Source organism: Schistocerca serialis, chromosome 10 (assembly GCF_023864345.2).
Source record: "Schistocerca serialis cubense isolate TAMUIC-IGC-003099 chromosome 10, iqSchSeri2.2, whole genome shotgun sequence".
In the NCBI taxonomy this organism is placed as follows: Eukaryota; Metazoa; Arthropoda; class Insecta; order Orthoptera; family Acrididae; genus Schistocerca; species Schistocerca serialis.
In genome coordinates this window covers 112,505,610-112,530,920 of record NC_064647.1, presented here as the reverse complement: position 1 = coordinate 112,530,920, position 25,311 = coordinate 112,505,610, and the positions used below count along the sequence as shown (strand labels likewise).

Here is a 25,311-nt window from a genome sequence, read left to right as displayed (position 1 = left end):
CAAACTGACAGCCTGCAGCAGCGGGTTGCCCGCCTCGCAGGCACACCGAAGCACTACACAACCGACAGGCAATATTGATGAGCGGCCACAGCAACCACCACAACAACGACACCCCAGCAAAGACACCAGCAGCCACCAGGGGCCACTACCGGTCCACATAAACATAAGGAAGAGGTCGCTGCAGATCCCGGAACTATATTCACACATCAAACCACGTGATGGAAAATAGTTCCAAGGTACTCATCCGCGGAAGCGCTATAAAGGCCGGCGCTCGGCCGCACATTGCCAGTTCATCGACCGCCAGCAGACTTGGATAGCTGCCACCTCTGCAGCCCGGCCTGGATCTTCTCGCTGATCTCTGCATTAGGCTTCGTATATCGGAGAAGTCCCTGGCGGAGAATAGTTGGAAATTATTTCAGTTGTTTTCTATCTTATTCTTGTATGTAGCTGTGATTCGAAGACGGATCACTGTTTTGTGTTGGTGCTATACTTGGAGAATTTGTTTTGGTTATGTGAACAGGCCAATAAATTGTTTTCGGACTTTGATCGTTAGTTTCTTTTGCTTACGCAGACATATTTTGCAACTGGTGGGCTGTTATTTCTAATTCATTGAAGCTCTTGCGTGCACAGTTGCTGAAGCACAGTCGAATTCTAAATCTTGAATACTTAGATTCCATCTCAATTGCTGATATTTCATGGTGGAAATCGCCAAAATTGCTTAATAAATAAGGAAATTTGATTAAGTGATCTGCACGGTTTTATTCATAAAATATTCTGAACGTTTGCGGACTCAAAACAATAACATAATTTCGTTATTTACCTCCAACTCCAGAACAGTAAAGAGTATTCTGCTTTTTTATTCCAGTCTCTGATCGCAAATGAATTCTTTAGACAGTGACCGGTTTCAGTTTGTAATGACCATCTTCAGATCTAAAATACATAAATATATACACCTAGTGAGCAGTGAGTCTTTTAACATAAAACAGCAATATGTATCACAATGTACTGTCATACAACAAGGAAATGTACAGATAAAATATGATGTGACGTACCTCTTTTTTACGCGAAGTCCTAAAGTGAAACGGCCATAATAACATCGTCAAAACATATATATATATATATATATATATATATATGTGTGTAATCAGCATAGCATCGTCACGTAGATTTAAAATATGGTGTAGAATAGGCCACATCGTGCACATAGTGATTATTGCCAACTAGCTACTGAGGTACAGTAGCATACAGAAACCTGTTTGCCTACACCCTCCCTAGATGTAGTTACTGTGAGCTTGCTTATATGTAGTCATCATTTACACAAAAACATGATCTGATAAAAGCACATTAGATAAAATGCATGTAGCACACTTATTAAAATTGATGACTATCGTAGAAACCAATTGTGATACATTAAAAAATCAATGCAGTTCTCTATGTAAAATTATTAAAAGAAAATATATGAAGTGAAAAAAGACAGGTCAATGAACAGCGCCCTCTGTTGGGTCGGCCGCTAGGATCTTATGTAGGCGCGCACCGATCGTAAGGTCATCAGTTCTAATAAGTCTGCTACATGCATTTTATCTCATGTGCTTTTATCAGATTATGACTTTGTGTAAATGTTGATTACATATAAGCAAGCCCACAGTAGCAACATCTAGGGAAGGTGTAAACAAACAGATTTCTGGATGCTACTGTACCTCAGTAGCTAGTTGACAAAAATCACTATGTGGACGATGTGGCCTATACTACACCATATTTGAAATCTATTTGAGATGCTATGCTGATTATATTTGTTTTGACGATGCCATTATGGCCGTATCACTTTAGGACATGGTGTAAAAAAAAAAAAGGTATGTTACACCATATTTTATCTGTACATTTCCCTGGTGTATGACAGTATATTGTGATACATATTGCTGTTTTATGTTAAGACACATTGATCAATAGATGTTTATATTTATACAGGGTGTTACAAAAAGGTACGGCCAAACACTCAGGAAACATTCCTCACACACAAATAAAGAAAAGATGTTATGTGGACATGTGTCCGGAAACGCTTAATTTCCATGTTAGAGCTCATTTTAGGTTCGTCAGTATGTACTGTACTTCCTCGATTCACCGCCAGTTGGCCCAATTGAAGGAAGGTAATTTTGACTTCGGTGCTTGTATTGACATGCGACTCATTGCTCTACAGTACTAGCATCAAGCACATCAGTACGTAGCATCAACAGGTTAGTGTTCATCACGAACGTGGTTTTGCAGTCAGTGCAATGTTTACAAATGCCGAATTGGCAGATGCCCAGTTGATGTATGCATTAGCACGGGGCAATAGCCGTGGCGCAGTGCGTTTGTATCGAGACAGATTTCCAGAACGAAGGTCTCCCGACAGGAAGACGTTCGAAGCAATTGATCGGCGTCTAAGGGAGCACGGAACATTCCAGCCTATGACTCGCAACTGGGGAAGACCTAGATCGACGAGGACACCAGCAATGGACGAGGCAATTCTTCGTGCAGTTGACGATAACCCTAATGTCAGCGTCAGAGAAGTTGCTGCTGTACAAGGTAACGTTGACCACGTCACTGTATGCAGAGTGCTACGGGAGAACCAATTGTTTCCGTACCATGTACAGCGTGTGCAGGCACTATCAGCAGCTGATTGGCCTCCACGGGTACACTTCTGCGAATGGTTCATCCAACAATGTGTCAATCCTCATTTCAGTGCAAATGTTCTCTTTACGGATGAAACTTCATTCTAACGTGATCAAATTGTAAATTTTCACAATCAACATGTATGGGCTGACGAGGATCTGTACGCAATTGTGCAATCACGTCATCAACACAGATTTTCTGTGAACGTTTGGGCAGGCATTGTTGGTGATGTCTTGATTGGGCCCCATGTTCTTCCACCTACGGTCAATGGAGCACGTTATCATGATTTCATACGGGATACTCTATCTGTGCTGCTAGAACATGTGCCTTTACAAGTACAACACAACATGCGGTTCATACATGATGGAGCTCCTGCACATTTCAGTCGAAGTGTTCGTACGCTTCTCAACAACAGATTCGGTGACCGATGGATTGTTACCGGCGGACCAATTCCATGGCCTCCACGCTCTCCTGACCTCAACCCTCTTGAAAGCTCTTGTCTTCGCAACCTCGGTACCAAATGTAGAGACTCTTCGTGCTCGTATTGTGGACGGCTGTGATACAATACGCCATTCTCCAGGGCTGCATCAGCACATCAGGGATTCCATGCGACGGAGGGTGGATGCATGTATCCTCGCTAACGGAGGACATTTTGAACATTTCCTGTAACAAAGTGTTTGAAGTCACGCTGGTACGTTCTGTTGCTGTGTGTTTCCATTCCATGATTAATGTGATTTGAAGAGAAGTAATAAAATGAGCTCTAACATGGAAAGTAAACGTTTCCGGACACATGTCCACATAACATATATTCTTTCTTTGTGTCTGAGGACTGTTTCCTGAAAGTTTGGCCGTACCTTTTTGTAAGACCCTGTATATTTTAGATCTGAAGGTGGACGCTACCGGCTGAAACCGGTCATTGTCTAAAGAATTCATTTGTGATCAGAGACTGGATTAAGAAAGAATTTTACAGTATTAAATCACTGTTTGTACACGCGATTATGTCACAGATGGTGTAAAGATGTTCTTATGTACCAGATGGGTGCAGAGGCACGCAAGAGACTCTTATCGGCTCCATGGTGTGAAGGCTGATGGATACTGAGGTGTCCTCCAGGTCCTCCCAGCGGCTGTGCGGCAGGAAGCGGAAGCGCCGCAGGATTTCCGCCAGGAAGACCTTGAGCTGGAGGCGGGCGTACTGGGTGCCCACGCAACTGCGTGCGCCCAGCCCGAACGGCAGGTAGCTGCACGCGTGCTCCTCCCCTCTGCGGCCGTCCAAGAAGCGTGAAGGGTCGAACCTCAGAAGGTATGGGTGAAACTGTGGCAGGCGTTGCGTGAGGCTGGGCACCAACAGCAGCACGGTGCCCTTAGGCACCAGCACCCGCCCTCTGGGCAGCCGGAGGTCCTCCGAGGCCACCCGGGAGATCACCGGGACCGTTGGGAATATGCGCAGCGTCTCCTGTGGAAGTGAGGTTTACGTTCTGTTCCTATCACTACGGTACTTGAGCGGAAAAAATTCTTTGGGTTGGTAGTGAAACAGATGTTTAACAATAGATATGGTAAACATAGACTGAGGTGACAAATATCGTGGGATAGCGATCAGCACATATGTCAGATGCTGGTAGTATCTTGTTGCTGTTGTTGTGGTCTTCATTCCTGAGACTGGTTTGATGCAGGTCTCCATGCTACTCTATCCGGTGCAAGCTGCTTCATCTCCCAGTACGTATTGCAGCCTACATCCTTCTGAATGTGCTTAGTGTATTCATCTCTTGGTCTCCCTCTACGATTTTTACCCTCCACACTGCCCTCCAATACTAAATTGGTGATCCCTTGATGCCTCAGATCACGTCCTACAAACCGATCCCTTCTTCTAGTCAAGTTGTGCCACAAACTTCTCCCCAGTCCTATTCAATACTTCCTCATTAGTTATGTGATCTACCCATCTAATCTTCAGCATTCTTCTGTAGCACCACATTTCTAAAGCTTCTATTCTCTTCTTCTCCAAACTACACTCCTGGAAATGGAAAAAAGAACTTATAGTCCATGTTTCACTTCAATACATGGCTACACTCCATACAAACACTTTCAGAAACAACTTCCTGAGACTTAAATCAATACTCGATGTTAACAAATTTCTCTCCTTCAGAAAGGCTTTCCTTGCCATTGCCAGTCTACATTTTATATCTTCTCTACTTTGACCATCATCAGTTATTTTACTACTAAGTTCTAGGGGACTAATGACCTCAGCAGTTGAGTCCCATAGTGCTCAGAGCCATTTGAACCATTTGCACTCGTCTATATTCCATTATCCTCGTTTTGCTTTTGTTGATGTTCATTTTATACCCTCCTTTCAAGACACTGTCCATTCCGTTCAACTGCTCTTTCAAGTCTTTTGCTGTCTGTGAGAGAATTACAATGTCATCGGCGAGCCTCAAAGTTTTTATTTCTGCTCCATGGATTATACTTCCTACTCCAAATTTTTCTTTTGTTTCCTTTACTGCTTGCTCAATATACAGATTGAATAACATCAGGGAGAGGCTACAACCCTGTCTCATTCCTTTCCCAACCACTGCTTCCTTTTCATATCCCTCAACTCTTATAACTGCCATCTGGTTTCTGTACAAATTGTAAATAGCCTTTCGCTTCCTGTATTTCACCCCTGCCACCTTCAGAATTTGAGAGAGAGTATTCCAGTCAACATTTTCAAAAGCTTTGTCTAAGTCTACAAATGCTAGAAGCGTAGGTTTACCTTTTCTTAATCTAGCTTCTAAGATAAGCCGTAGGGTCAGTATTGCCTCACGTGTTCCAACATTTCTACGGAATCCAAACTGATCTTCACCGAGGTCAGTTTCTACCAGTTTTTCCATTCGTCTGTAAAGAATTCGCGTTAGTATTTTGCATCCGTGCCTTATTAAACTGATAGTTCGGTACTTTTCACATCTGTCAACACCTGCTTTTTTGGGACTGGAATTATTATATTCTTCTTGAAGTCTGAGGGTATTTTTGTCAGGACTGGCTCTCCCAAGGCTGTCAGTAGTTCTAATGGAATGTTGTTTCCTCCCGGGTCCTTGTTTCGACTCAGGTCTTTCAGTGCTGGTAGTATCTTATACATAAGATATAAAACGGTAGTGAATTGGAGGAGCTGTTGTTTGTACTCAGGTGATTCATTTCTAAAGGTTATGGCCTCACAAAGAGGATTAAAAGACTTTGAACTAGGAAGAGGTAGTTGGAGCTAGACGCATGGGACATACCATTTCGGAAATGGATAGGGGATCCAATATTCTGAGATCCACAGCGTCAAGAGTGTGGCAAGAATACCAGCTTCACTTAACGACCCAGAGCAGCGGCGTTTGCGTCCAGTTATTAGTGCTAACAGACAAACAACACAGCGTGAAATAACCGCAGAAATCAGTGCAGAACGTACGACTAACGTATCCGTTAGGACGGTGGGGCGAAATCTGGCGTTAATGGGCTGTGCCAGCAGAGGACTGGTCTGAGTGCCTTTGCTAACAGTCAGTGCACAAAATCTTGCACATGCTCTGCTTTCGCAGTTATGGTCAGGAACTGAAACATCATTGCTCAACATTACTAGAGGGGATTTGCACGACTTGTATCAATTGCACGACTTAATGCACTACGCCAGGCAAAATGAGGTCCGACACGATATTAGGAAGTATCCCACGACTTCTGTCGCCTCAGTGTACAGTCAGTCGCTAGATTACGTCGTCAAATTCCTTTGATTTTTTTTAAAGGTACGACTACGCAATACCTGCAGGCAGTCTCTGGTCGATTGCTCGGCAGAAGAAATTATAGCAAGCATTCAGAAGACTGCCTGTGGGGGTGAGATGGGGGTAGGGGCAACAGTCCTTCCCGTCACGGTCTTCTTCCCCACAGCTGCCCTTCATGTACGCCATTTTCGACGTGTCACTCTATTTGGTTTCTCATTTTCTGTACTAGTTCATGCAATAGCTCCATACTTATCAATCATATAATCTGAAGAGCCAAAGCAACTGGTACATCCGCCGAATATCGTGTAGGACCCCCGTGTGCACGCACAAGTGCCACAACACGACATGGCATGGACTCGACTAATCTCTGAAGTGGTGCTGGAGAGAATTGACACCATGAATCCTGCAGGGCTGTCCATAGATCCATGATAGTACGAGGTGGTGAAGATCTCTTCTGAACAGCACCTTGCAAGGCATCCCAGATATGCTCAATAATGTTCATGTCTGGGGAGTTTGGTGACCAGCGGAAGCGTTTAAACTCCGAACGAGTGTTCCTGGAGCCACTCGATAGCAATTATGGACGTGTAAGGTGTCGATTTTTGTCCTGCTGGAATTGCCCGTCGCAATGCGCAATGGATGCAGGTGATCAGATCGGATTCTTACAGACGTATCGTCTGTATCTAGACGCATCAGGGGTTCCATATCACTCCAACTGCACACGCCCCACATCATTACAGAGCCTCCGCCAGCTTGAACTGCCTCCTGCCGACATACACGTTCCATGGATTCATGAGATTTTCTCCATACCCGTATATGTCCATCCGCTCGGTACAATTTGAAACGAGACTCGTCCGACCAGGCGATATTTTTCTACTCATCAACAGTCCGTTATCGATGTTGACGATCCCAAGCAAGGCATAAAGCTTTGTGAAGTGAAGTCATCAATAGTACAGGGGTGTGCCTTCGACTCCGCAGGCCCATATCAATGATGTTTCGTTGAATGGTTCCCACGCTGACATTTGTTGATGGCCCAGCACTGAAATCTGCAACAATTTGCAGCAAGGTTGCGCTTCTGACACGTTGAAAGAACCGAGCGAGGTTGCGCAGTGGTTAGACACTGGACTCGCATTCGGGAGGACGACGGTTCAATCCCGCGTCCGGCCATCCTGATTTAGGTTTTCCGTGATTTCCCTAAATCGCTACAGGCAAATGCCGGGACGGTTCCTTTCAAAGGGCACGGTCGACTTCCTTCCCCGTCCTTCCCTAATCCGATGTGACCGATGACGTCGCTGTCTGGTCTCCTTCCCCAAAACAACCAACCAACATTGAAAGATTCTCTTCAGTTGTCGTTGGGCCCGTTCTTGCAGGCTCCTTTTCCGGCCGCAGCGATCGCGGAGATTCCATGTTTTATCGGATTCCTGATATTCACGGTACACTCGTGGAATGGGCGTACGGGAAAATTCGCGCTTCCTCTCTAGCTTGGAAATGCTGTGTCTTACCGCTCGCGTACCGACTACAACACCACATTCAGACTCACTTAAATCTTGACAACCTGCCATTATCGCAGTAGTAACCAATCTGACAACTGCGCCAGAGACTCGTTGTCTTATATAGGCGTTGCCGACCTCAGCACCGTATTCTGACTGTTTACATATCTCTGTATTTGAATGCGCATGCCTATACCAGTTTCTTTGGCGCTTCAGTGTACAACCGCTCCCTCGACAAAAGATCCGTACCAAAAGACTGGCAGTTGCACAGATCACAACAAGAAAGGTAATAGCAGTAATCCACTAAATTACTGGCCCATATCATTAACATCGATATGTTACAGGATTTTGGAACACATATTGTGAAGACAACGGTCTATTGGCACACAGTCAAGAGGAATTTGGAAAACATAGTTCTTATCAAACATAACTAGCTCTTTATTCACCCAAAGCGTTGAATGCCATTGACAAGGGATTTCAAATTGGTTTCGTTTCTAGATTTCCAGAAGGCTTTCGACACTGTACCACACAAGCAGCTTGTAGTAAAATTGCGTGATTATGGAATATCATGTGAGTTATGTGACTGGATTCGTGATTTTCTGTCAGAGAGGTCACAGTTCGTAGTGATTGACGGAAAGTCATCGAGTAAAACAAGTGATTTCTGGTGTTCCCCAAGCTACTGTTATAGCACCTTCTTATCTATATGAACGATTTTGGAGACGATCTGAGCAGCCATCTTAGAATGTTTGCAGATGCTGCTGTTTGTTATCGTCTAGTAAAGTCATCAGAAGACCAAAACAGATTGCAACATGATTTAGAAAAGATATCTGAATGGTGCGAAAATTGGAAATTGACCCTAAATAATGAAAAGTGTGAGGTCATCGACATTAATGCTAAAAGGAATTCGTTAAACGTCTGTCACACAATAAATTAGTCTATGCTAATAGCCGTAAATTCGACTAAATATCTTGGAATTAAAATTGAAAACAATTTAAATTGGAAAGAACATGTGGGGAAGGCAAACCAACGACTGGGATTTATTAACAGAACACTTGGAAGACGCAACAGATCTACTACTCTTGTCTGACCACTGTAGGAGTACTGCTGCGTGGCGTGGGATACTTACCAGATATTAACAGAGTGCATCGAGAAAGTTCAGCGAAGAGCACCACGTTTTGTATTATCGCGAAATAAGGGTGAAACATGGTGCAAGATTTGGGATGGTTAGATTAAAACAAAGACGTTTTTCGTTGCGGTGGATTCGTTTCACGAAATTTCAGTCATCCACTTTCTCCTACGATTGCAATGATACTTTGTAGATCATAATAAAATAAAGGAAATCATAAATCGCACGGAAAGATATAGGTGTTCGTTTTTTCCGTGAGCTGTTTGAGAGTGGAATAACAGAGAATTATTTTGAACGTGGTTCGATGAACGCTCTGCCATGCGCTAAGTGTGTCTTTTGCAGAGTACCCATGTAGATGTAGATTTGATTTACGGCTCTAGTCCCAAAGGGGAATATTCTTGGGAAACATGAAATCAGATATCACTTCCCGTTAATGAGCATGAAACAGTCAGTGAAACCCTGCTACTGACGATATTTTAACTACAAAAAGGAAAACGTGTATCGTTACAAAACAGCACATTAAAGTCATTCGTCATAAAATAGTCATATTAGTGCATCATTCATAAGGCATCTACTGGAACCATGGCCACAAAAACGTAGAATGAGACTGGTACTTCTCCTGTATAGGTAACATGCTGAATACGTATGATGATCGTCAATCTTATTCAGTTCTACATTGAGCAAGCGGTGAAGAAAAGCAAAGAAGAAATTGCAGTAGGAATCAAGAAATAAAAACTCAGAGTATATCGATGACATTATAATTCTGTCCGAGACATCAAAGGATTTGGAAGAGCAGTTGAACGGAATGGACGACTTGGAAGGAGGCTATAAGATGAACATGAAAAAATGCAAAAGAAGGATAATGAAATGTAGTTGCTGAGGAAATCAATTTATGAAATGACACAGTTAAAATAGTAGATAGGTTATGCTATTTTTGAAGCAAAATTACTGGTGAAGGCGAAGGTATAGAGGATATAAAATGTAGACTAACGATGACAAGAAAAAAGTTTCTGAAGAAGAGAAGTTTGTTAACGTCGACTTAAGTTTAGGAATATTTTCTGAAGATATTTCTCAGTACTGTAGCCATGGAAGTATGGAAGTGAAACATGGGCGATAAACTGTTTACACAAAAAACAGAACAGAAGCTCTAGAAATCTGGTGATACAGAAGAATGTTGAAGATTAGATGGGTCAATCACGTAACATATGAGGAGGTCCTGAACAGAACTAGAGAGACGTGAAGATTGTGGCACAACTCGACCAAATCAAGGGACCAATTTTGTATTGGAGGGAAGTGTGTGGAGTACAAACTGTAGAGGGAGACCAAGTGATGAATACAGAAATCAGAATTAGAAAGATGTAGGCTGTAGTACTTATTCAGAGATGAAGAGGATCGCACAGCATAGAGTAGCATGGAGAGATGCATCAAACCAGCCGCCGAACTGAAGACCACGATAACTTGCCAGTCGAACCTTATCAACACAGTCACAAATACAACGTTGATCTAAGTGCCTACATGGGAATAAAGTTTACTATTCTGTGCTAGAATACTTACCACAAAAAGGAGAGGAAGAGAAAACGTTAGAGTTTTATTCTTTTGTGCAAAATGAAGCAGACATCCACACAGAAATGAGTTAATGATATTACCTCAAGATTTTAAAGTGAGAGCAGTGAAACTCTAACTAATGTAACTGGCACAACAAATATTTCAGTCTGCATTTTAACCAAGCCTTCATCTACCAACGATGTGAGTATTCGCTGGGAGTGACGTATGATTCGGATTTCACATTAAACTGTAGGTCTCTTTTCACCACTTTTGTAATTTGAATAGTTTCGGGACATGCAAGCAGCTGGAGAGGTGTCCAGTTGAAAGACTTGCAGAATACCATTGAGCTTGAGTAATTTAAATAAAAATGGAGAAGAATTAAAATAGTTTGTCACGTATGATAACCTGAGAATTAAAAAAGGATGTTCACAGCTATACCTGCTCACCTCAAGATCATCATTCACTCACTACAGAATATTTCACGGAAAAGAAGCATCTGTAGTATCTAACACAAGGAAATGAGATCTGTTTGAATCATTTTTCAGTAAATTCTGAAATTTATATTTTAACGTGATGAACAAGGAATAACAACACCTAAACAAATAAGGAAACAACATTCAGAGTACATTTATTACAATACAAAAGCACACAACTGCTAATGCTAATGCAACACAGGACAGAAGATATTAAAGAACAATGGAAGAATATAAATGGTAATGTTCACAAGGCAGCTTTTGAAGTATTGCAAACAAGATTAAAGAGATATAATCAGGAGGGATTAAGAATAGGGAACGAAGAATTAGTAAAAGCAATAAGTGGGAGAAAAGGAAAGCATACCTAAAAGACTCCAGAATTAAAGGAAGGAATATCGTCAAAGAAGAGCTAGACGAGACTGTAGAGAAGAACACAGAACAATACGGGACAAATACACTGACGACAAAAGAAATCGCAACAACAGGAGGGAGTTGTGCGTCGCAAACGAAAGTTGTTGGGCTGTTTCTACATGTGAAAGATGTGGTATGTTAGAATTTCCCACCACTCTCATAAGAATGGCACATGAAAGTGTCTTCAATGCTTAATGTGGTGAGTTGATGTTAGTCAAGAATGCCTTAATGCTACAAAGACGCCATTATCAACAGCTCACTGAGTCTGAACGAGGTAATGTAATAGGGCTATAAGAAACTGGATGTTCCTTCTGTGATATTCCAGGAAGACTCGCAGGAACGCAGCCACTGTACATGATTGCTGGCAGCTCAACAGATCGATTTTTGTTTATTTCTCTGCTAATTATTAACTGATCTTAAAAATTCAAAATGCTATCCTAATGTACATAAGAAGAACTATTCAGAAAAATAATAATGAATAAACTTGGATATACACTCCTGGAAATTGAAATAAGAACACTGTGAATTCATTGTCCCAGGAAGGGGAAACTTTATTGACACATTCCTGGGGTCAGATACATCACATGATCACACTGACAGAACCACAGGCACATAGACACAGGCAACAGAGCATGCACAATGTCGGCACTAGTACAGTGTATATCCACCTCTCGCAGCAATGCAGGCTGCTATTCTCCCATGGAGACGATCGTAGAGATGCTGGATGTAGTCCTGTGGAACGGCTTGCTATGCCATTTCCACCTGGCGCCTCAGTTGGACCAGCGTTCGTGCTGTACGTGCAGACCGCGTGAGACGACGCTTCATCCAGTCCCAAACATGCTCAATGGGGGACAGATCCGGGGATCTTGCTGGACAGGGTAGTTGACTTACACCTTCTAGAGCACGTTGGGTGGCACAGGATACATGCGGACGTGCATTGTCCTGTTGGAACAGCAAGTTCCCTTGTCGGTCTAGGAATGGTAGAACGATGGGTTCGATGACGGTTTGGATGTACCGTGCACTATTCAGTGTCCCCTCGACGATCACCAGTGGTGTACGGCCAGTGTAGGAGATCGCTCCCCACACCATGATGCCGGGTGTTGGCCCTGTGTGCCTCGGTCGCATGCAGCCCTGAGTGTGGCGCTCACCTGCACGGCGCCAAACACGCATACGACCATCATTGGCACCAAGGCAGAAGCGATTCTCATCGCTGAAGACGACACGTCTCCATTCGTCCCTCCATTCACGCCTGTCGCGACACCACTGGAGGCGGGCTGCACGATGTTGGGGCGTGAGCGGAAGACGGCCTAACGGTGTGCGGCACCGTAGCCCAGCTTCATGGAGACGGTTGCGAATGGTCCTCGCCGATACCCCAGGAGCAACAGTGTCCCTAATTTGCTGGGAAGTGGCGGTACGGTCCCCTACGGCACTGCATAGGATCCTACGGTCTTGGCGTGCATCCGTGCGCCGCTGCGGTCCGGTCCCAGGTCGACGGGCACGTGCACCTTCCGCCGACCACTGGCGACAACATCGATGTACTGTGGAGACCTCACGCCCCACGTGTTGAGCAATTCGGCGGTACGTCCACCCGGCCTCCAGCATTCCCACTATACGTCATCGCTCAACGTCCGTCAACTGCACATACGGTTCACGTCCACGCTGTCGCGGCATGCTACCAGTGTTAAAGACTGCGATGGAGCTCCGTATGCCACGGCAAACTGGCTGACACTGACGGCGGCGGTGCACAAATGCTGCGCAGCTAGCGCCATTCGACGGCCAACACCGCGGTTCCTGGTGTGTCCGCTGTGCCGTGCGTGTGATCATTGCTTGTACAGCCCTCTCGCAGTGTCCGGAGCAAGTATGGTGGGTCTGACACACCGGTGTCAATGTGTTCTTTTTTCCATTTCCAGGAGTGTATTTAAATACACAATTCTTCAGTTTCAAAAATTACTGTTAATATTCTGTGTTTTGCATCAAACGTGAGAAACTTCTTTCCATAGATAGTTATGAAGGCGTTTGTGTCGTTCGGTAATTTACTGCTGAGTATTGCACATAATTTCATAGTAGTCTTCTGAGTGAGAGCAATATTCTTTCTGATAGTCATGTTTATTACATAGATAGATTAGTTTGTTATGAAATTAAATGGACTTACATCTACATCACGTTTCAACTGGATAACTCGGTTAAAATAAAGGGAATGCATCATATGCCTTCAGATAATTCTTTGGTGGATCCAAATTTCACATTTCTTGAGGAAATATTTTGTTCGTGCCATTTTAATATAAATACTCCAAAGTTAAACGTGATCATATAATGAAGAATCAGTCAACTTATTATTTTGTCGATCAGTCTGAAACACGACAAAAACTAAATATTGCATATCAAAATCACTGAATTAGAGAAACTTGTGTTAGCTAGCTCGAAATTTTGCTTGCCTCTTAATCTTCCTACCTCACCTGTTCGAAATTCATAAAAAAAAGCGGTCTTTTAGGGTTTTCCAATATATTTTCTCATTGTTCAAGCTGATAATTTGATTCATATTTTGCTATAGGTATACGAAGTTGAATAGATTCTGCTATGATTTTCCCTTCATTTGGTAATGTATCGTTTATTTCAGTTAGTTTCATTATAATCAGGCCACCTAAGAATAGCATCTACAATACTTGAATACCAAGTGAAAATTACAGTATGTACTGCTTCCCATTATATTTGTTTGTAATCCCTAAAGAAACCACCAAACACTCCAACTAGATAAAGCACCACATTTTTCTTACTCTTCATTTTTCTGTTGGTAAGTATATGTCCTTCCATATCATCACCAAGAAATGAAATTAAATGTAACAAAACTGATTAGGAAATAGAAGAGGGTCTGTTCTAGACAGAATATTATTTCCTTTCTTTATGGTTATAAAATCAAATAACTTTGCCACATAATTATCAATTAGTTTTTTATTGGAATTACCATCATATGTTGTGTAATCTGATCAATCAGCTTCAACAGTCCAAAAGCTCATGTACAACTGCGTATGGAAAGTATGTAGCCATGCACCACCAATATTTACGTTAATCCCAGTATCCTTGTCAGGAGTATTTGTGTTATTACTTTTCTCATTCAAAGGGAGTGAGAGGAAATGATAGCTCTCCATTTTGTTAATTACTGGTTAAAGAATATACTTTTAATGGGACTTTTCTTAAACAACTGTCGTGCAAGCTCCACTGAGGTCCATTAAATTAGCCTTTTCATCAGTTATAGTTATTTGTAATTCCTGTGCGATATCAAAACTAGGAACATGTACAGTATAATGTGGTTCATGAATTATTGGTCCACAAAATTCAGCATTAGGCTTCAATGAAGCATAATATTAGTCTCTTGATGCAGATGAACAATTTTTTTTTACAAAAACTCCATCAGCTAGATTAAAATTTATATTGATTAATTCGAATGGAATAATTTTAGGAACATCATTAGGAACAGTTTTTTATGGCTTGAACAGTTTGGTTTCTAAATCTAAGCACACATCCATTACTATCTTTTGTATCCCTGTATAATTTAACATCACTCTTAATAATAATTGAATTTAAAATTCATCTGTGTTCATGTGGATATTACACTTTTTTGTATTCAGAAACCCTTCCTAGATTTTCAAACTACATTGGCGAACAGGAATTTCTATAATTTCTCCATCACAATATAATTCATCATTTTCTTGTGAAATATTTGGAGTTAGAAATTTTGTTTACATTCCAAATAGTGCTACATTATTAGAACATTCCCATGCAGGTATAGTCAACATTTTTGAGGAAATATGACTTACCACTCAATTGAAATATATGACTAATCTCATATTAACAACATTTTATATAATTAAACGAAAATATGTGGGAATCAAAAACAAGAATTCCAGAGAAGAAATCAAAAATTATACATTGGTAAGCTTTTATCTAAATCTATTTGAGGCACTATAATAGGTCAAAGGGGTTGTGGGAAAACAACACTAATGATTGACAATTATAATCTAGCTCCAGGATGGTTGAACTGGAATAAGATGAATGACATGTATGTTTATTCGAAAGGTTTAGATTAGCCGAAATATTAGGAATTTTCAAAAGTGTGTGAAAAAGTTGAAGATAAAAGTATTAAGATTACTACCTTTATTGACACCAGTGATGAAATTGTACCACTAGATAATTGCCAAGGTAATTCACCTGTAATATTCAATGATGTCATTCTTGAAATTTGTAATGTAGTTACACAATATTTTACTAGAGTAAAACATGAAGGAATAAATTGTTTTTATTTTGTTCATATGTATCCAAAAATTCCAAAACAATTGTTAAGTGATAATCTAATTTTTTAAATGATTTTAGACCAAATGAAAACAAATTTAAATCACATTAATCATCAGTTTGTTGGTGGTGATTCAAAATTTGATGATTTTAAAGAAATTTGAAGTAAATGCTGGATTGATCAGTTTGGATCTTTTTTACAGTAGATATGAATAGGAAACTTAATGAAGTGAAATGCAGATATTGTACAAAATAGTCCTAACCTCATTATTAAATGAGCAGTTTAAAAGATGGTATTGCATGTTTCTTAGACCATATGATGCTATTTTACTTCAAAACATACATGAATTGAAAGAAGCACTTCTCTACATAATAAAATATGAGAAATTAAGAAATTGATCAACACCATACTAATTGTTAATGGGCTATTAAAGACCCTAAATGTGGGTCAGGTACATGTGGCTGTTATTTTTTTATAAGTGTAAAAGCAGAATAAGTTATCTTCTTATTTCTTTTGGAAATTCACACATAAAAATAAATTTATTAATCTACATCTACGTGCTTACTCTGCTATTCACAAGAAAGGGCCTGACAGAGGGTTCAGTGAACCACCTTCAAGCGGTCTCTCTACCGTTCCACTCTCGAACGGCGCGCTGGAAAAAACGAACACTTACATTTTTCTGTGCGAGCCCTGGTTTCTCTTTTTTTATCATGATGATCTTTCCTCCCTATGCAGGTGGGTGCCAACAGAATATTTTTGCAATAGAGGAGAAAACTCGTGATTGAAATTTCATGAGATCCCATCTCAACGAAAAACGCCTTTGTTTTAATGATTGCCACTCCAATTCACATATCATGACTGTGTCACTATCTCCCCTACTTCGCAATAATACAAAACGAGCTGCCCTTCTTTGTGCTTTTTCGATGTCATCCGCCAGTCCCATCTGATGCAGATCCCACACTCCGGAGTAGGGCGGACAAACATGATGTAAGCAGTCTCTTTGTACCTGTAGCACATTCTAAGTGTTCTGCCAATGAATGGCAGTCTTTGGTGAGCTATACCCTGAACATTATCTATGTGACCGTTCCAATTTAGGGTATTTGTAATTGTAATCCCTAGGTATTTAGTTGAATTACAGCCTTCATATTTGTGTGACTTATCATGTAATCGAAATTTAGCGGATTTCTTTTAGTATTAATGTGAATAACTTTACACTTTTCTTTATTCAGGGTCAACTGCCACTTTTCGACCCATAGAGATATCTTATCTAAATCATTTTGCAATTCGTTTTGGTCATCTGATAACTTTACAAGACGGTAAATGACAGCATCATCTGCAAACAATTTAAGACGGCTACGGAGATTGTCTCCTATATCGTTAATGTACATTAGGAACAATAGATGGCCTATAACACTTCCTTCGGGAACACCGGATATTATTTCTGTTTTTTGACAGGAGGCCGGCCATAGTGGCCGAGCGGTTAAAGGCGCTACAGTCTGGAACCGCACGACCGCTACGGTCGCAGGTTCGAATCCTGCCTCGGGCATGGATGTGTGTGATGCCCTTAGGTTAGTTAGGTTTAAGTAGTTCTAAGTTCTAGGGGACTTATGACCACAGCAATTGAGTCCCATAGTGCTCAGAGCCATTTGAACCTTTTTTTTTTTTTTTTTTTTTTTTTTTTTTTTTTTTTTTTTTTTTTTTTTTGACAGGAAATCACGAATCCAGTCGCACAGCTGAGGCGATATTCCATAGGCATGCAGTTTGGTTATAAGACGCTTGTGAGGAATGGTGTCGAAAGTCTCTTGGAAGTCCAAAAATATGGAATCAATTTGCCATCCCATATCGATAACACTCATTTCTTCACGAGTATAAAGAGCTAGTTGTGTTTCGCAAGAACGATATGTTCTGAATCGGTGCTGACTATGTGTCAATAAATCGTTTTCTTCTTAGTACTTCATAATGTTCGAAAATAGTATATGTTCCAAAACCCTACTACAAATAGACGTTAGTGATATGGGCCTTTAATTCAACAGATTACTCCTACTTCCCTTTTTGGGTATTAATGTGACTTCAGCAATTTTCCAGTGCGGATCTTTGTGTGAGTGAGCGGTTGTATATAATTGCTAAATATGGAGCTATTGTATCAGCATACTCTGAGAGGAATGTGACTTATATACAATCTGGACTGGAACCCTTGCCTTTATTAAGTGATTTAAGCTGCTTTGCAACGTCGAGGATATCTATTTCTATGTTTCTCATCTTGGCAGTTGTTCTTGACTGGAATTCAGGAATATTTACTTCATCTTCTTTGGTGAAGGAAATCGTGTTTAATAACTCTGCTTTAGTGGCACTGTCATCAGTGACTTCACAGTTGTTATCATGCAGTGAAGGAACTGGTTGATTTTGCCTTTTGTGTGCTTTATGTATGGCCAGAATCTCTTTGGGTTTTCTGCCAGATTTCGAGACAATTTCGTTGTGGAAATTATTTAAAGCATCTCACATTGAAGTACGTTCTATATTTCGAACTTCTGCAAAACTTTGCCAGTCTTGGGAATTTAGCATTCTTATAAATTTGGCACGCTTTTTTCGCTGCTTCTGCCACGGAGATGTGACCTGTTTTATGTACCATGGGGGATCAGTACCATCACTTACTAATTTATGTGGTATATAACTCTCAATTGCTGTCGATGCTATCTCTTTGAAATCATTCCTCAACTTTTCTACGCTTACATGATCAGATCGGAAGGTGTGCAGACTGTCTCTTAAAACGGTGTTAGAAGTATTTTGATCAGCTTTTTTTAAATAGATTGTGTTTCTTTTTGATGGTTGTAGTAGTTACGGTATTCAGCCTAACAGCTACTGCCCTGTGGTCGCTAATCCCTGTATTCGTCACGATACTCGCTATTTGTCCATGGTTATTTGTTGCTAAGAGGTCAAGTCTGCTTTCGCAACCATTTACGCTTCGAGTAATCTCATGAACTAATTGTTCAAAATAATTTTCTGAGAAAGCATTCAGTACAATTTCGGATGACGTTTTATGCTTGCCACCGACTTTAAATGTATAATTTTTCCAGCATATAATTTTATGTATAGACTGCCTGTAACAAGCAATAATAACCAACTTTATGTAATGGATAAATGGGTATAAAATGGTAGTTAAAAGTCAATGATTGTTTACACACATCTTACAACTAGCCAACGTCATATCATCTTCCAGCTATGAAGTAGCTGGCTGGGACAAAAAGGAGTAACGCGAACTGTGGTGTGTGTTCCTGTGTGCGCGCGAGTGTGTGTGTGTGTGTGTGTGTGTGTGTGTGTGTGTGTGTGTGTGTGTGTGTGTGTGCGATAATTTTGGTGAAATCTAGGTGTCAAGGTGATAGCAGTGAACGATGCGAATTATGACAAGTCTAGAAAGTTATAATTAATCTAACAAAATCTTCTGCACTGGAAGGATCTGCCAGTCATTCAGTAGACAGATTCCGTCTGCTGCCATGCTGTCGCCCTTACGTCATGAGAGAGAGTTTAAGAAAAAGGAAGATGTGCAGAAATGCACGAGGGTCTGATTGGTATTATCATGCAGATAACATAAATTATTGAAGATTGACAACAGCATTGTGGAATTGTTAACAGCATTTTGGGAAATTTAATTATGATACCTACCCATGGGTACCAAACTGGGAAACCAATTATAGTTGCTCATCCAAACAGTTACCTCAAGAGCGAGATACTTGCCACAACCACACGTAGAAAGATTTGCTGTGTTCCAGTCATAGCAGCCCATGTAACTGTAGCTCAAAGTAGATGAAGAGGATTCGCCTAACTTTGCAATCGTCAGTCCATTGTAATGCTATTTGGAATTTACTTTGGGTGCAAAGAAAGATTATCCACAACTAAATTCTTTGGGTGAAATCAGAAATTTGCTTCACTTTGACACAATGTAACTTTTCTGGTAAAAGTCAAGTCACAACAGATTCATTGAACGAAATACATTACAGGGTTCCACATACAATTAATTTCAGGGAAGGTAGATTCCAAACTGAGTTTCATTGAAAGAATCTGCAGGAAGTGAAGTCCACAAACGAAGGTGATAGGCTGGTACTTGGCTAGGCCCTAGTGCTTTGACAGCATCGCCATCAACATAAAACTAAAGTGAACTCTCTAAAATGTGATCCTTATGGGGAACCTTAGGGGCAATCTCTTCTTTAGGATGCCTTCTCACACTAGTCTTGCACAGCAGTTTTATGTGCATGATAGCTCATCTAAATATTACTATTAACTGGCACCAGCACCACCAACACCATCACCACCATCACCAACACCATCACTGTCATTATCATCACAAATAAGAATAAAAACAAGAACAACAATAATAGCAGCACGAAGTGCTGTCCATACATGCTAGGCAATACCTTAGGCTGTTGTTTACCTGGACCCAGACACACTGGCAGCAACGCCAACAACAAGAAAATGAACTCTTTATAATATGAAACACATACTGAACCTTGAGGTTATTCTCCCATGACATGCATTCTCACAGCAGTCTAGCATAACAGTATCTTATGTGGGTGATAGCTCATGTAGATGTTGCTATTCACTGGCACGACCACCACCAATACTGCCACCATCACCACAACCACAACCACTATCATCACCATCACCACCATTGCCATCACAAGTAACGATTATCAACCAAAGTCGCAAAGTCGTTGTACACATATCAAAGCTAAGGGATATTGTCTTCCACCACACTCTATCAGTAAGGTCTTGAGATACAGCACACACTTCCAGAATACTATCCAAGCCCACCAACCATTCTGCCACTCGAAGCCTCATTAACATTAACAACAGAAAAACTGAGTGTTGCACGACTCAGCACTCGTCGTGTGCACAAGCTAGCTCACTGCAGAATTTTGTTCCTGAAGTAAGGAAGTCACTTATCAGTTACCTGCTCTGCTTTCCTTTCTGATCACAATACTGACATACACATTTCTGAGTTTGCAGAAACAGAGATGTTGCTGCACTAACAAAACAAATATGCCATCTCGAAATTGCCTTGAGGACTTCCATCATAGCTCAACCACAGAGTCACTGTCATCTGCTTGTCATTAACACTATGCAGCACATATACACTACTGGCCATTAAAATTGCTACACCACGAAGATGACGTGCTACAGACGCGAAATTTAACCGACAGGAAGAAGATGAAGTGATATGCAAATGATTAGCTTTTCAGAGCATTCACACAAGTTTGGCGCCAGTGGGGACACCTACAACGTGCAGACATGAGGAAACCCTCCAACCGATTTCTCATACACAAACAGCGGTTGACCGGCGTTGCCTGGTGAAACGTTGTTGTGATGCCTCCTGTAAAGAGGAGAAATGCGTACCATCATGTTTCCGACGTTGATAAAGGTCGGAATGTAGCCTATCGCGATGGCGGTTTATCGTATCGCGACATTGCTGCTCGCGTTGGTCGAGATCCAATGACTGTTAGCAGAATATGGAATCTGTGGGTTCTGGAGGGTAATAAGGATCGCCGTGCTGGATCCTAACTGCCTTGTATGTCGACATGACAGGCATCTTATCTGCATGGCTGTAACGGATCGTGCAGCCACGTCTCGATCCCTGAGTCAACAGATGGGGACGTTTGCACGACAACAACCATCTGCACCAACAGTTCGACGACGTTTTCAGCAGTATGGACTATCAGCTCGGAGACCATGGCTGCGGTTACCCTTGACGCTGTATCACAGACAGGACCGCCAGCGATGGTGTACTCAACGACGAACCTGGGTGCACGAATGGCAATACGTCATTTTGTTGGATGAATCCAGGTTCTGTTCGCAGCATCATGATCGTCGCATCCGTGTTTGGCGCATCGCGGTGAACGCACATTAGAAGCGTGTATTCGTCATCGCCATACTGGCCTATCACCCGGCGTGATGGTATGAGGTGCCATTGGTTACACGTCTCGGTCACATCTTGTTCGCATTGACGGCACTTTGAACAGTGGACGTTACATTTAATATGTGTTACGACCTGTGGCTCTACCCTTCATTCGATGCCTGCGAAACCCTACATTTCAGCACGATAATGCACGACCGCATGTTGTAGGTCCTGCAAGGCTCTTTCTGGATACAGAAAATGATCGGCTTCTGCCCTGGCCAGCAAAGTCTCCAGATCTCTTACCAATTGAAAACGTCTGGTCAATGGTGGCCGAGCAACTGGCTCGTCACAATAAGCCAGTCATTACTCTTGATGAACTGTGGTATCGTGTTGAAGCTGCAAGGGTAGCTGTATCTGTACACACAATCCAAGCTCTGTTTGACTCAATGCCCAGTCGTATCAAGGCCGTTATTATGGCCAGAGGTGGTTGTTCTGGGTACTGATTTCTCAGGATCTATGCACCCAAATTGGGTGAAAATGTAATCACATGTTAGTTCTAGTATAATATATTTGTCCAATGAATACCCATTTATCATCTCTTCATAGTGTAGCAATATTAACGGGCAGTAGTGTACATATGGCTCCCACCTTGTTCACTGGATTACCTTAACTCTATTACACATGCTGTTTCATGTGGCTAGACTAGTAATCTAGACTAGTACTCTAGCCCTGTCTGATGCTGTAGAATGTCGAAGCAAAATTAAAAAAATAAAAACACATCTGACCCCAACACTCTGGCACAACCACCAACAGCAACTCTGTACTAAATTCCGCCCCAACAGGCCATGAAGGCTCAATGGTACTGACCAGCCACTGTGTCAACCTCAGCCCATAGGAATCATTGGATGTGGATGGAGGGGCACGTGGCCAGCACCGCACTATCCTGAATATATGTCAGCAAATGAGAATGGAGCCACTACTTGTCAATCAGGTATCTCCTCAGTTTGCTTCACAAGGGTTGAGGGCATCCCTGTTGTCTGCATCACTTGGCAGACTGGTTGGTGACCCATTAAGTGCTGGTGAAGCGCAACAGAGCTTAACTTCAGTGATCTGGCGGGAACCAATGTTACCGTTGTGGCCAGGCCTTTGGGAACCATCTGCAGTGATCAACCTAAAATTTGGGGTTGTTGTCTTGTTGCATGCATCATGACTACTGCCTTGGGGCACAGCAGCTTTCTAGCCAAAATTCACCTAGGTGTTCGTATTTAATACCACAAGTACCGTAGTCGTAACTAGTACCACTATCATAAATACTACCAACACCAACACTACAAGAACAACCTAAACTTTAGTCTGTCATCTGTATGTGGATAACTGGAGGCATCCTCTCAGTACCCCTGATGCTTGCAGATGTGAGTCACAGCAGATACTAAGTCATAGTTACCTTGGTATTGCAATACCGTATAATATCGTCACCACAATCAAAATATAAACAGTCGCCTCTACGTATATTGATGCATATGTGGAGCACTGGGGACGTTCTCCATAGCAGACTTTGTGACCACGCCCAGTATGCAGTTGGCAGCAGCTCACCTTGATGATGCTCTCTAGCACCCTGAGACTGTGCAGGTCTGCGAGGCTGACAGCCCGCAAGTAGTCATCCCCCTCGCCGAAGACGTCCCTCAGCTCCTTGTGGGCTGCGTCCTGCCACTCGGGGTGGAGGGCCAGCAAGGCCAGCACGAAGCAGATCGATACAGCCACTGTCTCGGTGCCGGCCGTCACCACGTTCACGAGCTGCAAAGTGTCTCAGTTAGACTAGCTTACAAATGGTTCAGAGCACTTTGGGACTTAACATCTGAGGTCATCAGTTCCCTAGAAATTAGAACTACTTAAACCTAACTAACCTAAGGACAGCACACACATCCACGCCCGAGGCAGGTTTCGAACCTGCGACCGTAGCGGTCGTGCGGTTCCAGACCGTAGCGCCTAGAACCGCTCGGCCACCCCGGCCGGCACTAGCTTACACACGCTGTTCATTCTCTAAATGCACAGCAAGGAATAGCTTTGTATAACAAATAAAAAACGCACTAGGAGCCAAAATCTACACAAGCACAAGGACAGAGGAGAGTTTTAAAATGAATCAAGATTTACTTTGACACTCTACGTCGTCGGTTGCTGTGGTGCGAGATTTGTATAATAAATAAGCCCCAATATTTTTCAAGCGTATGTAAACAGAGAAAAGATTTATTTACAAGCTTCAAATTTGTGTACGAAGTTTCGAACAATTCCGACAAATGGAAGTCACGAAGCGACCCATCGAACTGATGTAATTCCCAGACACTCATTATGAGAAATGTTCTGTAATTGAATTCCTGGTTGTAGAAAAAGGAAATGTAATGAACTTTCACAAACGGTTTTTTGATTGCGGGAGAGTTTTTGTTGTTGTGGTCTTCAGTCCTGAGACTGGTTTGATGCAGCTCTCCATCCTACTCTATCCTGTTCAAGTTTCTTCATCTCCCAGTACCTACTGCAACCTAAATCCTTTTGAATCTGCTTAGTTTATTCGTCTCTTGGTCTCCCTCTACGATTTTTACCCTCCACGCTGCCCACCAATACTAAATTGGTGATCTCTTGATGCCTCAGAACATATCCTATCAACCAGTGAGAGAGTAATCCAAAGGTAATAATGATGTAGGTCATAGGAGAAGTGTTGGACCATGGGTAACGGAGAGCAGGAAGTACGCACCTTCAGCAGCCATGTTTAGACGTATAGTCAGAACCACTGCAAACGACGTGGTGAATAGTGCAGATACTAATATGTCAAAACTGGCAGTGTGTGTTCAGTGACAGAGGCTCATGGATATTCAATGGTTTGCTCAAGATGGAATCTGTGAATAGCCTTAACAAACTATAAGATTAAAGGGAAAAAAATTCATTTTCTCTGAAATATTGGAGCATATTGATTCCAATGGGAGACCTCTTTGTCACGAACGAAAGCAGGATGCATAACTTTGAACCGGAAACAAAAAAGCAGTCACTAGATTGGTACCACCAGCAGCTACCAACAAAGGAGAAATTTGAGGCAGTTCCTTCTGCTGGGAAAGTTATGATTCCAGTCTTTTGGATTAGCGTTGGTGTGTTGCAAAAAGCGTTAACCAGTTCTTCAAGGCAAAGTGAGGACTTTGAACAAACTCAAGAACCATTTCCGACGTTCCCGCTCTGACAAAAAAAAAACAAAAAAAAAAAAATGGTTCAAATGGCTCTGAGCACTATGGGACTTAACTTCTGAGGTCGTCAGTCCCCTAGAACTTAGAACTACTTAAACCTAACTAACCTGAGGACATCACACACATCCATGCCCGAGGCAGGATTCGAACCTGCGACCGTAGCGGTCGCGCGGTTCGAGACTGTAGCGCCTAGAACCGCTAGGCCACTCCGGTCGGCGCTTTGACAACAACCCGAAAGAAATCTTGACCTGGCCATGCATGCCACCACACAACTCTCAGAACCTGGGAATACATCACCATATAATGTTGGACATCATTGCTTCATCCACCCTGCAGTCCATACCTTGGGCCCTTGGGCTTCCATATATTTGGACCACATAAGGATTCGCTAAATGCGATACACTTTGAAGACAGTGAGACAATGATTCCCGCAGGGAAAATATGGCTATGGGCACGGGCCGAGAGGGTATTCCTCCAGTAAATACGTACTATTTAT

The 25,311-nt window shown here is 42.0% G+C and overlaps 1 protein-coding gene across 1 annotated transcript in view; it reads right to left on the bottom strand.

Moving 5' to 3' along the window:
- Positions 1–774: 774 nt before the first annotated feature.
- The window catches only part of LOC126424906 (cytochrome P450 4g15-like), a 165,794-nt gene continuing 141,257 nt past the window's right edge, over positions 775–25,311 (bottom strand). The window contains exons 6-7 of the mRNA XM_050087749.1: positions 23,182–23,382; positions 775–4,102 (exon numbers count right to left, since the gene is read on the bottom strand). Of these exons, the coding sequence (XP_049943706.1) occupies positions 3,674–4,102; positions 23,182–23,382 (630 nt within the window). The 3' untranslated portion in view covers positions 775–3,673. The remainder of the gene's footprint in view (positions 4,103–23,181; positions 23,383–25,311) is intronic.